The sequence below is a fragment of the Grus americana genome, chromosome 9, assembly GCF_028858705.1.
Source record: "Grus americana isolate bGruAme1 chromosome 9, bGruAme1.mat, whole genome shotgun sequence".
Lineage (NCBI taxonomy): Eukaryota > Metazoa > Chordata > Aves > Gruiformes > Gruidae > Grus > Grus americana.
In genome coordinates, this window is record NC_072860.1 from 776712 (window position 1) to 789458 (window position 12747).

Genomic DNA, 12747 nt, shown 5'->3' on the forward strand with positions numbered 1-12747 from the left:
GCGAGCGCCGCCGGCACCGGGACCGGGAGCGCGGCCGTGTGGAGCGGCCCGCCATGGCAGGCGGCCGGCGGTGGGGTGAAGCGCTGCTCCGCGCCGGGCTGGCCGCGCTCCTCTGCGCCCTCCGTAAGTGCCGGCCCGGCCCGGGGGGGGCAGCTCCCTGTTGGCCCGGCGGGGGGAAGCCGGGCCCACGGGCGGCTCCCTGCGCGTCCCGCTGGGTGAAGCCGGCCGGGCCTGCGCAGCGGTGGTGGGAGCCCGTCCCCTCGCCTAGAGCTCGGCCGAGCCGAGGCGTCGGTGGTTAAAGCCGGCCGGGCTGCGTGTCAGTAACCCTGGGCATGGGGCAAGTGGCTTCACGCAGTGTGATCCACGCATGAGCACCTGGGATGCCGTGGTACTGACGTGAAAGGGTTCAGGCCAGGTTGTTCGGGCTTTCGTCTTGAAAATATTTATTTATGCGCTTGTGGAGCTGTGCGCGCCTGCTTGTTTGTAGGGCTGGGTTCTGGGCTCTTCCTGGGGAGGTGGTGGATGCCCCAAGCCTGTCAGCGCTTCATTTGGACAATGCCCTTAACGACATGCTTGAGCTTGGCCAGCCCTGGAGCAGTCAGGTCATCACTTGGTCGTCATAGGTCATTTCCAACTGAAATCGTCTGTTCCAGTATGGAAATTAATAACAGAAGCAAGCAGTTTTCCAGATTAGGTAACTGAAAACCAGCAGCAAAATTTCATAGTAAGGCAGCATTGCCTTGCTTTGGGTCTCCGCTCAAGCAGATACTGATGTTGTACGTAAGATGATGGGAGTTTCAGGTCTAAAAGTGAAATCCTGTGGAAACTTAGAGAAAAAATAAAGAATAGCTGTAACACAAAGTTTGTTGTTAAAATCTGGATCTTACAGGGATTGATGGAGAAGTAGGAGATAAGGAATCACACCTGGAATGGGGGTTGCAGTGGGAAAAAGTGGGGATTACTCCTCAGTAAAAACAAAAGCACGCTTTTGAAAGGTGCTGTACTGGAAAAGAGATTTCAGCCTTCTGGAGGCTGAAGCTTGGTGTTCTACTGATAAAACAGCTGTTAGTTGCACTAAATTGAAATAGTTTCCCCTTTTGCTGTGAGAAGTTTTACAGACGATGTGTTCGTAGATTATAGGCTTTCATTCATTAAGGTTGTCTGCCCGTGTGATAATTACGTGTGCTATTCTTTAAACACCATTACTTGTTCGTTTTGTGTTATCTTAGATGTGCAGGCTGCTTGTCAGGATGCCACCGTCACGCAGGAGCTTCTGAAGGAGGGGTTTCACAGGTAGGTTGTCACCCTGGCGCCACATCAGAGTAACGTGCAGGGAATTTCACATGAGAGGAATCTTCTCTTCTAATTCATGCACAGTTGTATCATCAGCTCACTGAGCTGTGATCTGTAGGCATGGCTAGGCACAACGAATGAAGTAATTAACAATTACAAGCTCTAGTAGAGGAAGAACAGGAGGCCCTTTTCTAAGATGAAGATCTCGGAGTAGTTCTGAGAAGTTAACAAAGAAGTGAAACTTCATTTTGGTCATGGATGTGGAGTCAGGGTGAACTTCCTCACTGGGGAGAGACAGCATGGCTCGACAGGGAACTGTTTTTTTAATTTGACACACGTAGTACATGAGAGCTGCGTCTAATCTCTGCGTGTTTGAGAGTATGTCTCTTGGAGGTGATTGTGCCATCTTTTGAAGTGCGGGTATAAACACTTTGCTTCTGCGGCTTGTTTGAAGGGACCTGCTGGTGAAGGTGGAACTCGGTGTAGTGGAGGAGGATGCAGCAGGGTGCACAGTGGCAGCTAGAACTCGTCTTCCAGCAGGAATCTACGTGGATCCCTACGAGCTGGCATCGCTGCAGCAGCACAATTTAACGAAGGTAACAACCCCAAAGCTAAGACATCTGGCAGTCACTCAGATAAGAACGAGTACGCTCAGGAAGTTGTAATCTCTGGTTGTTATCTGGCTTGTTGAACCAAGGTGATTAATTCCTTTTCCTGGAAGGAGATGCTGCACAGTATCATCTTTGTGACATCTCATTGTATCTCTCAGCTTGATCGGCATTGCCTGGTGTGGGGGGTTTTGTGTCGTGCGCTGCTGATGTTTCTAGATGTAGGGGTGCGTACTGGGGAGCCTCTGCCATTCCGCTCAGCCCCACATGAGCGACTGTGGTACAAGCTATTCGGGTTGAGAAGACGGAAGGTTAACCCCACAAGAGAGGTGGTGGCAGGCTCTTAAGTAGCGTGCGGCATGTGTGGGCTGAGTAGCTTCACAGCTTTGTTTTCATCAATGCTTTCTGTGTTGCTTTCAGGTATTTGCTTTGCATTTTGGGTAGAGAGATGTGCTAACGCTGTGGCTTTACGGTAATCTCCTTAGGTGCTTAATTTAGTTAAAACATGGATATGAAGACTCTGGGCAACTTGTGCTTGTGAGTGCTGGTATGGCCTTGCTTATATGCATAACTAAGCTAATGCCTGTTAGGTTTGCACTGTAAACTTTTCACACGTAAGAATGACTCATTGGAGAGAAACTTGAAAAGTTATTTTGGAACAGCCTAAGGACAGAATTCCCATCCTGACCATGAAATCAGGCACAGTGCTAGACAATAGAATGAGGAAAATACGTTTCCCTTCTGATGCTGCAGTAGGTTACTGCAGCAGGTTATTGCAGCAGACAGCGGCCCCTTAAATCCCAGAATCACGCACAGAATGTTCATTTATTTTTTTTTCCCATATCCCTGCCTTTTGTCGATTCTGATCGCAACCGCATCTGTATCTTTCTCCACTTGCAGGCAGTGTTAATTCCTGATGTCATCGATGTGGAGGCTCCAGAGTACTTGGCTACAGATCTTCTTGTTCTCCTGTACATGGAACCCGACCCTCGGTGCTCTCGCTGTTTTAGAGCGGCCTTGCCTGTGCACGGGCGGTACCACCGGCCGGCAGAAGAGAGTGAGGAAGCGCTGGTTGTTCTGAAGAGCCCCGAAGTACTGGTCTGCTGCTGTGACAGTGAGATTCTTGTTACGTGTTCTTTTGGGGAGAGAGGAATAACCGGCAGGCAATCCAGAGCTTGGAATCTGGTTCTGTATTTGTCTTCTGGAGAGGGAGCTCTCGGTAGAAGCCGTGCATGGCGTATTTAATATTCACGACCAGGTATTTAGAGTAATCAAAGCATTCTGGTGGTTTCTAACACTTTCTTCTTGCGTTCCCTACATATAAGGGAAGAATGTAGAAAAGCGTGTGCCTGAAGGTTAGAATGGGTGGACTTTCAGACTCCTGTGAAACAAGAACGTGATATCCACTGACAGTGAATATTTTAAGTTATATGGACAATGAAATCCTCCATCTTTGCTACCAATTTTATTTCCTTTCACAAAATCATTCTTGCTAGCTGCCAAGGCAAATGTGCTAACGATTCGCAGCTCCTTTATCTTCACTGGCACATTATTTGGGCTGTGATTTTCTGGGATAAACTTAGGGGCAGGAAAGACTGCCTGGTCAGTTAAAAAAGGGGTGCAAAATCTTCCCATTTTTATGTTACATTTACTACTTATGAGCAGGAAAACATATTTATTATTGATATGAAAGTATTGGAGGGGAGTACTTGTATGTGCCAATGGGAGGCCAACAAGGAGAAATGAAAGAATGACCTCTTTGTTTTGAGGGAAGACAAATTCCTATGGCTAAAGCTGAGGAGTCTACAGGCTGATGATGAATTCTCTGTCCTGTTATGGACAGAAGGGCCAAGATGCCACAGAGGTGAGAGTCTTCCTTGGGTACCTACTCTGTCAGGAAGGGAAGAGTTGCAAAGTGCACAAAAAGAACCGTGCAGGTTAGCTGGCACGTCTCTGTCGGTGCTGTTTCACCTGGTGGCTTTCATGGAGTAGATTCTGTATAGTTGTTGTGGAGGAAAGACACCCCATTTGGAAAAGTCTTGCAGGCCGTATTGCTTCATCCCATCTGGATTCTGCTGATGCGTTAACATCTTCCGTAGATCGCCTGCGAAGAGAGTGTTGGAAGCCTGCTGAAGCGGAAGCTCCCTGCTCAGGCAAAACCAATGGCCCCTGTCAGTGGTACAGTGTAACGCACAAACCTGTGAGTTCATATTTTTGGTGGGAATTCTTGGTTCTCGTTTAACAATCGCTGCCTTTTTTCTGTGATTAGCAACTTCCATAGCACAAGAACTAATTAGTAAAAGGCTTAGTTGTGTGATTCCTGTGCAGGGAGGCTCCCTTCTTCCTTTCTGACCGGCTCTTAATGAGTGTCCTCCCACCCTTCTGACATGCTTAGAGCCTCTCTCCTCTTCTAGTCCTTTATGATGGCTGCTCTCTTTGCCTTTTTTTTCCCCTTCATAGTTCACTTGGAATTTGAGGATATAATTGGCACTGGTCAAATTAAGAAGTCTTTACAATGTATGTGCTTCAGAGGAATAGCAAAGTGGAAAACTACTTTATGATCTAACTAAAGGAGGGGTAAACCCCAAAAGATTGAAGGAGTAACATCTTAAAATAAAAAAAGGCCACTTCTATTTGGTTGTTATCTGATTGGCTAAGTATCTAGGCAGAGGTGAAGTTTCTTTATTCTGTGTTCAAAACCAAGGAAAGTTGGATCTTTAGTGTGGTCAACAACTGCCTTTGATACTTGAAAGGGTTGCAATAGCGTAGAGATTCAGAAATGAGACTAATTTGTCTCATCGCAAGTCTGTTGGGTTTGTAACGTGTGCTTTCCTACATTTAAGATACCTGCAGGTGTGTGGGATAGCTGTAGCTCTTGTCCAAAAACAGTTTTGAGCTTTTTGCATCAGAGAGAATCCAAATAGTATAGTTGTTCGCCTTGGAGGAAACGGACTTCTCAGTGAACTGTGAAATGCTCATTCCAAGAGCTGCTCCCTCCCATGCTGTATTACATACATATCCTCAACGGCAAGCCTGTTGTAAGAACAAAGATACAGAGGATATAAATGGCTACCATTTTAAATGGTATCAGACAAATTTATTGAGCTTTGTACTGCAAGAGCAGCTGGTGCTCCATTTGCAGTAAATTGAAAGGTGATGTCCCATCTTGGTTCTGATTTTGAATCCCAGAAGAAGCCTTAGCAAAGGGCTAATTAAATAGTGGTCTGGTCACTAATCCTCCAAGTTGCAGTCAAGAAGAAATAGCTTGTTAAATGCATGTAATCCATTTATTTTTCTTTGTAGACATATGAGGAATCAATTCTGCAGGTTCCAGTGGGGCTCAGGCAACATAGTTCCTTAGTGTGTGTCCTGACTCTTCTTGCTACGGTGCTCTGTTCCAGTCTGATTCTCGCAGCCGTATGCAAATACGGACACTTCTCCCCGGTGACCTGCTCAGAATGAAAAAATACGGAATGACTGACCTCCGTGCAGCAAAACTCACTGAATATTACATCAGCTTTCCACATGAGTCCTACCCTACTGTTAGTTACATCTTGCTAATGTGCGAGAGTCCCATAATGGGTAAAAGTTCCCTTGGCCGAATTCTTACAAACACCTTTCACACGCCAGAAGACTGTTTTGGTGCATTGTCCATAGACAAAGCAGGAGGAGAGTAGGAATAGCGCTGCAAAAAACCAGAAGGACTGCCATGGGCAATGCAGCAATAGTCAGGAGCAAAGTCTCGGTCTCCTCCTCCTTGCTCGGATCCTGCTTCGATTACAGCACTGCTTCTTGCAGAGCTGTTTATACTTCTTCAATTTAAACCAACGGACTTGGTGATTGGTTATTATGGGTATGAAAAACATCAGCTAGTCATTAAAGTTTCTGAATTTTAAGCTTGTTGTCCAGATGGGTTACATATGAATTTGTGAAGAGATATTCTGTGCTTACCTGGGACAGGAGAAGGCTTAAATAATCTCTCCCATTCTAATAACTAGGAGGAATTAGCTGCTCTTGGTCAAATTGGAATTGAAAGGGTTTAGAAAATTTGAAAGAAATTTCACCCTATTTCAGAAGTGGAAAGAGTAGCACTTGGAAGATGAAATTTGGTGAAAAGATACTAACCAGAAGCAAGTATTTAGAAGATTCACATTCAGCCGTCAGAACAGCTGATGAATACAAGGAAATGGAGAGGAAATTACTTCATGGAAAACCCGAGTTACTCTGGATTGGCAGAAGAGCTTGGTTGATAATTGTCAGTAGGTGGCATTGTGACCTTACAGTAACTTCTGGGGACTGCTGGTGGAGAAAATAGGTTTTATTCCCTATAAGCTGAGAGTGAGTTAGTAAAAGCAGGTGATTTTGGGGAGTGCGTGTGTGAGGGGGATGAATGAAAATCTTGGTTTTCAAATTCTGTCCTCCTTTTGAGGGCTCTGTGCGCAGCCGAGACTTCTCATCAGCAGAATCGGCCTTTCATTGCTGTCCAGCTGTCACTTCAGGATCCCTTGGGCATCTTTCTTCTGCTGGAATTCAATAGAGAGCTCGTCTTGTGACTTCACCCACGACAGGTTGGCAAGTGCTCTCACACTAGGCTCTTGTTTTCCCTTGACTGTGCTGAATGATGATGGCTGCGCCAGTACTTCATCCACTACCTCAGAGGAGTCACGCACTGCATCTGCTGGGGGGAAGGGAGAAATTAAAAGAGAACAATTGCAGAGAGATTGAGTGGCCTGGTTAACCACATCAGCGCAGCAGGGCTGTGGACTGATATCGGAATGCTTGTCTCCGAGTGGGATTTTTAATTCCCAGAGTTGAGTTTGGTCTTGTGCTCTCTACGGGTAAGTAATTCTGTGTTGTGGTCTGACCCTCAGAATGGTGACATCCCAGATGGCCACTTAACTCTGGCAGGTCTTTATCACCTGAAAGCTCACAGTCTGTTTTTTTTAACATCAGATAATACCAGTTGAAAATCACAGGTGGAATTCCTTAGCTAAAACAAGCTGCCTGCTATCACAGCATCTGAAGAGCACCTTAATGTCCTTGTCACCCAAAATCAGCATCCAGCCTCCAAACTGAAAACATCCAGCCCCTGCTCCCAGGCCAAAGGTGCCAGCCCCAAAATGGGGGCCTGGCCTCACACTTCCCTCAGCGGCCCTCACACAGCCCCACTCACATCGGGGCTGCGGGCTCCCCTTAACACGTAACAGTTCCCTACCTCACTCCGTCCCTCCAACAGTTCTATCCAGACAGGTAAGTTCTCAGATGTGAGGAGAGCAAACCCAGCAGAAAGCCTCAGGGAAAAGGACCTTGGAAGAACACCATGGTCAATCCTAGTTGTTACACAAAGAGCAGCCCTCACCCTTTGCCACCTGCAGCCCTTTTAAAAACTAAGCCCAGCCCCATCCTCATCACACCCATCTGGGCTGCCAGCCCAAGCACACAGCTGTGAAGATTTGCTTGTAAAGCACAACAGAAATACCAGCCATGGAGAAGTTTCTACACAGAAACTTTTCTGAGTGGTACTTTAAAATACATACTCACACTGGAGCTACGGATTCGCCTATCCACAGAAGGGGTAAAAAAAAAAAAAACAAACCCCTTACGTCCCTCTTGCCAAAATCAGCATCCAGTCTCCAAACTGCAAACATCCAGTCCCTGCTCCCAGGCCAAAGGTGCCAGCCCCAAAACGGGGGCCTGGCCTCAAACCTCCCTCAGCAGCCCTTGTACAGCCCCACTCACATTGGGGCTGCGGGCTCGCCTTAACACCTAGCAGTTCCCTACCTCTCTCTCCCCTCAACAGTCCTATTCATACAGCTCGTCTTAAATGTCAGGAGAGGGAACCCACTAGATAGCAGAAGGACTTTGTTAGAGCCACGGGCTACAGAGCAGAGGGACACACTGAAGACAGAGACAGGCTGCTGGATAGGCATACATATGCATTTGTTAGGAGCACTGTGGGAAGAATTAATACCAGCTGGGGTAGGAGAACTAGAGAGGCATATAAAGGAGAAGTGGAAGGCAGCATGGTACAGGGCAGTAGTGGCAGAAGAGCAAAAATCTTGGGGGATCCGGTCAGCCTGAAAGGGTGATGGAGGCAGCGACAGGAAGGAGATAGGCAGAGATCTGGGGAAGCATGGCAGGCATGGGCCCGGACACACGTCTCACCACACCTCCTGGCACCCACGGGAGACCTTCACCACCCTGAGGCCTCTCTCTGCCTCCGCCCCTTGCTCTTCCACAGTGCTGGCTGCCCGACCCTCGCCCACCCAGGAGCAGGTGGTGGGTGCCTCCACACTCCTCTCCCACCAGGCTTCCAGGATGCACCACAGCTCACACGCACAGCTGACGGACGCACCGAGCTCCCAGCGCTGTGTGCTGAAGGTGTGCACTGTCGTTGAATGCTGGGAGGGATCCGTCCTTGCCGCAGGGTCCGGCTGTTCCTTGTCAGAGGCAGCTGCCTGTGGTAGCCCCTTCATTTCTCTCCTAGGCCAGCTCCCAAGGACAGGCAAGCACAGGCAGCCCCCTCCCCAGCCAGAGCCCTTGGCACAGCAGGGCCAGCCCCAGTGCCTACACAAAGAGTTGCCCTGCCCCTTCACCACCTGCAGCCCTTTTAAAAACCAGGCACAGCCCCCATCCTAATCAGACACACATGGGCTGCCTACTCCCAGCACACACCTGTGAAGATTTGTTCCTTAATGCACAACAAAAATGCAAGCCAGAGAGAGGATGTTTCTAGAAGGAAACTTCCCTCAGTGGTCCTTGCACAGCCCCACTAACATTGAGGCTGCGGGCTCCCCTAGACCCCTAGTGAAAGGAAATGGTAATGTCCTTTGGATGAATGAGAAAAAAATGTCACAAGTGGCAAAAATATCTAAGTGGATGATTTGGAAATCTGTGCAAGTGAGGATGTGGGAGTGGAAACCCATGTCAGTGGTAAGATGCTGTGGGAGAAACTGAGGCAGGACATGCTTGAATTACAGGGGGCTTAGCACTGGCAGTACTAAATAAATAATTGACTTCAGAACAGTTTCAGTGTGCGCTAACCATTTTGGCTGGCACCTGGCTCACTAAATGTATCTAAAATTCATCAGAATCCCACTGATAAGATTTTTAGCTGAACTTGAGTAATACCGATTCTGATTAATATAAACTATGAAAGAAATCACAGAACTTCTCAGTGCCTGTTTTTTGTTATGGCAAATAGCAAGTATTTGCTGGTTTTAAATCCACAGCATTTGTATTATAAGTACAGTAGATGAGTTAAGACTTTCTGAATCACAAATGAACGGGTATCACAAAACCAAATCAAACCAAAAAACCCTCCTAGTTTGTTTAAACAGATGGGCTTGGGGAGGGAGACAGAAGAATGGGAGTGGAGGGAAGGATTCTGAACATGGTTTGAAGCAGGAGCTGAGTGGGTTTGGGGGTGCAAGGCTGGAGCCGCAAGAAGTAAGGTTACTGATAGGGAAGGAAAGTAGAGCTGAGGGAAGTGTGAAGTTCAGAAAGCTGCTGTGGTTTCTGGAGAGGTACGTGCAGAGATGAATTAGCAAAAGTTTGATCCTGGGAGGATCAAATCTGGAGTTAGAATGGGAAAGTAACAAAGCAGTATGCAAAGAGAAGCGAAGGTGATGGCCTTGCCCGCAGTAGGAAGCGGACCAGCACGGTCTCCAGCAGCCGCCGCAGGGTCACTTTGCAGGGCTGTTCCTGGAAGAATGGGGCTGAAATAAAGCAGGTCTGTTGGGGCAAGTTTTCCGTGACCTTCGGATCTGCAGTAATTCTGTGGAGAGTAAGAGAGATCACCAGCAAGCATTGGCTGAAAGCAACAGAACCTGCAAAAGTCTGATTTACACTTTTTCTGCTTGGACCTGCACGAAGGCTTGAGGCTGTAGTGGAAGCCTGAGCTTTCCCCTCCAAGACCAAGCTGCCTGATGCATCTCCTTCTCTTTCTGAAGATGTTGCTTCAAGCCTGGACTGACAGAGGAGGTGAGGTGCAGGGCAGGTCGATGTTTGGGGAAAGTCATCTGGAAGATTAAATGTATCAGGAATTCAGGGCGGAAGCCTTGAGGGCACATATGTTGCTTTCTCAGCTGTGTTACTGCTGCATCTCTTGGAACCTGGGCATCTGGTAGTGGGTTAGATCGCTCTGTGTCCTGCTGCCGTAGCTAACGCATGCTGCTTTCACTGGTAATACTGCACCCCAAGCCGTGTGGACTCCTGGACCTGAAAAATTGGTGGGAGAAGGGTTAATTTGTTTACAGCTGTATTGATACAAAAACGAGCCCCTTCCAGTACCTTTAGGGTAAGAGGAAGAGTGAGAATACCAGTGATAAGGAACATGAAGCACAACCACCATTGTGCTCTCAGCCACCCTTCCCAACCTCCCAGGTGCAGACCTTGAGGAGACACTGAAATGCAGCGTGAAGCCTCCTGTGCTGCGCCAAACCGGTTTTCCCTCAGAAAATGCAAGCACTGAGGAAATCACTTCCAATTATATGCCAGAAGATGGAAGCAAGGGGCGAAGAAGAGACTGTTTAGAAGTGGTGGTCTGCTGCTGTCTTTTTTTTCTAGGGCGGTGGGCTTTTGCCCCTGCAGCAGGCACCCTGCACCGCCCTAGAAAAAAATTGTGTATATATATATAATTATTTTTATATATATAGGCTCAGATGATAGGACCTGAAAGCAGCACAGCTGAGATAGAGGTGTAAGGACTGAGGGGAGGGAGCGCTGCCCCGGGCGTCTCCTGCTCCCATCCCAGCCGGATCTCTCCCCGACCCTCAGGCGTGGGACTGGGACGGTGATTCCCCAGCACAGACACCAGCCCGGAGCTGCTCGTTCCCCTCAGGCACCGGCTCAGTCCCGCCGCGACGCGCCGGCGGCGTTTCCCCTCAGCGAGGCGAGCGACGGACTGCGCTTCCCATGATCCTTCGCGCTGCCACCGCCGCCTATGCCCCTTCCTGCGCGGGCGCGGTGCCCGCCGGGAGTTGTAGTCGTGTGGGCGGCGCCCCGCCCCCGCCCGCCCTCGCGGGCTGTGGCCACGCGCGGCGGTTCCGCTTCCCCCTCCGGCTCCTGCCGCCGCCGCCTCGGTGGGTCCCGCCGCCGCCATTGCTGAGGCGCCGTGTGGCGGCCGCGCCCCCGTTCAGCCCCTCCGTCCCCCGAGGCGGCAGGCGTCGCCGCCGCCCCAGCCCGGTGAGTCCGTTCCCACCTGCCGGCCGCGTTCTTCTGTCCTTTGTGGAGTCCCCTGGGCCGGGCCGGGCCGGGCCTGTGGTGAGCTCGGGGCGGCGGCTCTCCTCACGGCGCTTCCGGCAGCGCGGGCCCGCTGTCCCCGCGGCGTCAAGCACCGAGGGCTGCTCGGCCCAGCCTGGTCCGGCCTCGGGAGGGCGGTGGTGCGGGACCGGAGCTCGGCCCCCGGCTTCCTGCGGGCCCTGCCCGCCTCGGCCCCCCGCTCCCGGGACATCCCCCCTCCCCCCCCCGCCCCGACCCCAGAGGGGACATCGCCGCCCTGGGGGTCTCTGAAGCCTTGGGGAATTGGTTAAAACCTCATTAATCTTGGGGGGGGGGGAAAACATCGGTGTGGATGTTGCTGGTAGAAATCCTTACGGAAAAAAAAAAAATCTGTTTAAATACAGAAACGGAGCGCGGAGCCCTGCCCGGCCCGCGCAGCGGGTGCAGGCGATGCAGGTATCGCGGCAGGTTGGTAAATGCATCGGGCCTTTGCAGCCTGCGATGCCCGAGTTGCCATCAGCCCGCGGCTTTCCGTGCCGGTTAAAAACTGTTGCTCTTTGTGCACCTCACCTGCTTGTTTTTTTCTCCTATGTCCTCTGCTTTGTTTTTGTTACTGCTTTTTGTATTTATTCTGTCAAAGCCATGCAGGACGGTTTAGCTGGTTGATGGCCAGGGAGCAGGGAGGATAAAGTTGGTTTTAGCCTGGTTCGTGCAAGCAGCTGCCCAAAGGTTTGTTTGGGAGCAGAGAGTTCACCAGCTGGCTTTCAAGGAGCAGTGTTGCACTTTGCCTTTAGCCAAAATAAACCAGTTCACTTGCTGCCTTACAGTGAGTGAAGACAGTCCAGACAGTGCGGCATTTTAATAATCATTATTTTGAAAGTCTTGCAATAATTGCAATGTTAGGTGCAATTCCAACATGGCGTATTGTGGGGTTCTTTATCTTTTTATTCCTGTCGTTCTCTGTTTTTGTCTTTTTTTGGGTGGTTTTTATACTTAAAAAAGTGGATCTGCTCTTATGAAGGTCTAGAATCTGCTTTCCAGTGTGGAGTGTCCTCACGATGTGAGCCCTCCCTAAAAAACAGGGCACTGTCTACTTTCTGATTCAGTTTCTTCATTTAGGAGATGATTTAACTTGCAGAGATACTGTGGAGGCAGGTTAAGAAATATCCGTGTGTGAGCAAATGAGCTGTTCCAGTTTTATGTTACCAGAGAAATGACGAATTAGTCATTTTATTATTATGGACTAATGGACTGAAATAGAAGCAACGTAGAAACGTAAAAATGCAAAGCCTTTAAAGGTGTTACTAGTTTCTGACTAGAATCATTAAGATAATAGGAGCACTTTAAGGAAGGCTTTTCCTTCCTCCAAAATAGTGCTCAGTGAATTTTTATTAAAGTTCACTGGTTGGATATTTCGGTTCTTGAGGCCAGAACAACAATGCTTGAGAAAGCGTAACTCAAATCTTCTGTGTTGTTGAAGTTGTATGTGGAATTTCACTTGGCTTTGTGCAGACATACCTGTTAAAACAAAAATGTTGGGCTATAAAATGGGGAATAATGCCTCTAAGTATCTTGCACTTTTTAACGCAGTGCAACGTGTTTTGGTGCATCCGAGGCATGCGCT

At 49.1% G+C, this 12747-nt stretch overlaps 2 protein-coding genes across 8 annotated transcripts in view; both read left to right on the top strand.

Annotated features, from left to right (window-relative positions):
* The first annotated feature begins 23 nt into the window (after window positions 1-23).
* PIGX (phosphatidylinositol glycan anchor biosynthesis class X) lies at window positions 24-9068 on the top strand. 3 transcript variants are annotated; one of them, XM_054834873.1, is made up of 6 exons: window positions 24-123; window positions 1230-1293; window positions 1748-1889; window positions 2802-3015; window positions 4001-4101; window positions 5205-9068. In XM_054834873.1, the coding sequence occupies exons 1-6, from the start codon at window positions 54-56 to the stop codon at window positions 5361-5363; spliced, it is 750 nt and encodes a 249-aa protein (XP_054690848.1). In that variant the 5' UTR covers window positions 24-53; the 3' UTR covers window positions 5364-9068. The 3 variants fall into 3 exon arrangements, with proteins under 3 accessions (XP_054690848.1, XP_054690847.1, XP_054690849.1); XM_054834872.1 differs by having other exon boundaries at window positions 5303-6616; XM_054834874.1 differs by having other exon boundaries at window positions 6331-6616.
* A 1868-nt stretch (window positions 9069-10936) lies between these two features.
* Window positions 10937-12747, top strand: part of PAK2 (p21 (RAC1) activated kinase 2) — a 47397-nt gene continuing 45586 nt past the window's right edge. For 2 of the 5 annotated variants that reach the window (XR_008578236.1, XM_054834868.1), the window contains exon 1: window positions 10943-11087. The gene's annotated coding sequence lies outside the window, so the exon portion shown is untranslated. Of the gene's footprint in view, window positions 11088-12747 lie in introns of all 5 variants that reach the window. The other 3 variants (XM_054834869.1, XM_054834870.1, XM_054834867.1) reach the window with 2 other exon arrangements.

Bases quoted from the DNA above. Each gene is read 5' to 3' on its own strand.
- PIGX (XM_054834872.1), top strand. From the start codon at position 54: ATGGCAGGCGGCCGGCGGTGGGGTGAAGCGCTGCTCCGCGCCGGGCTG. The intron at 124-1,229 runs GTAAGTGCCGGC...GTGTTATCTTAG, and splicing joins CGCGCTCCTCTGCGCCCTCC to ATGTGCAGGCTGCTTGTCAG. The intron at 1,294-1,747 runs GTAGGTTGTCAC...GCTTGTTTGAAG, and splicing joins CTGAAGGAGGGGTTTCACAG to GGACCTGCTGGTGAAGGTGG.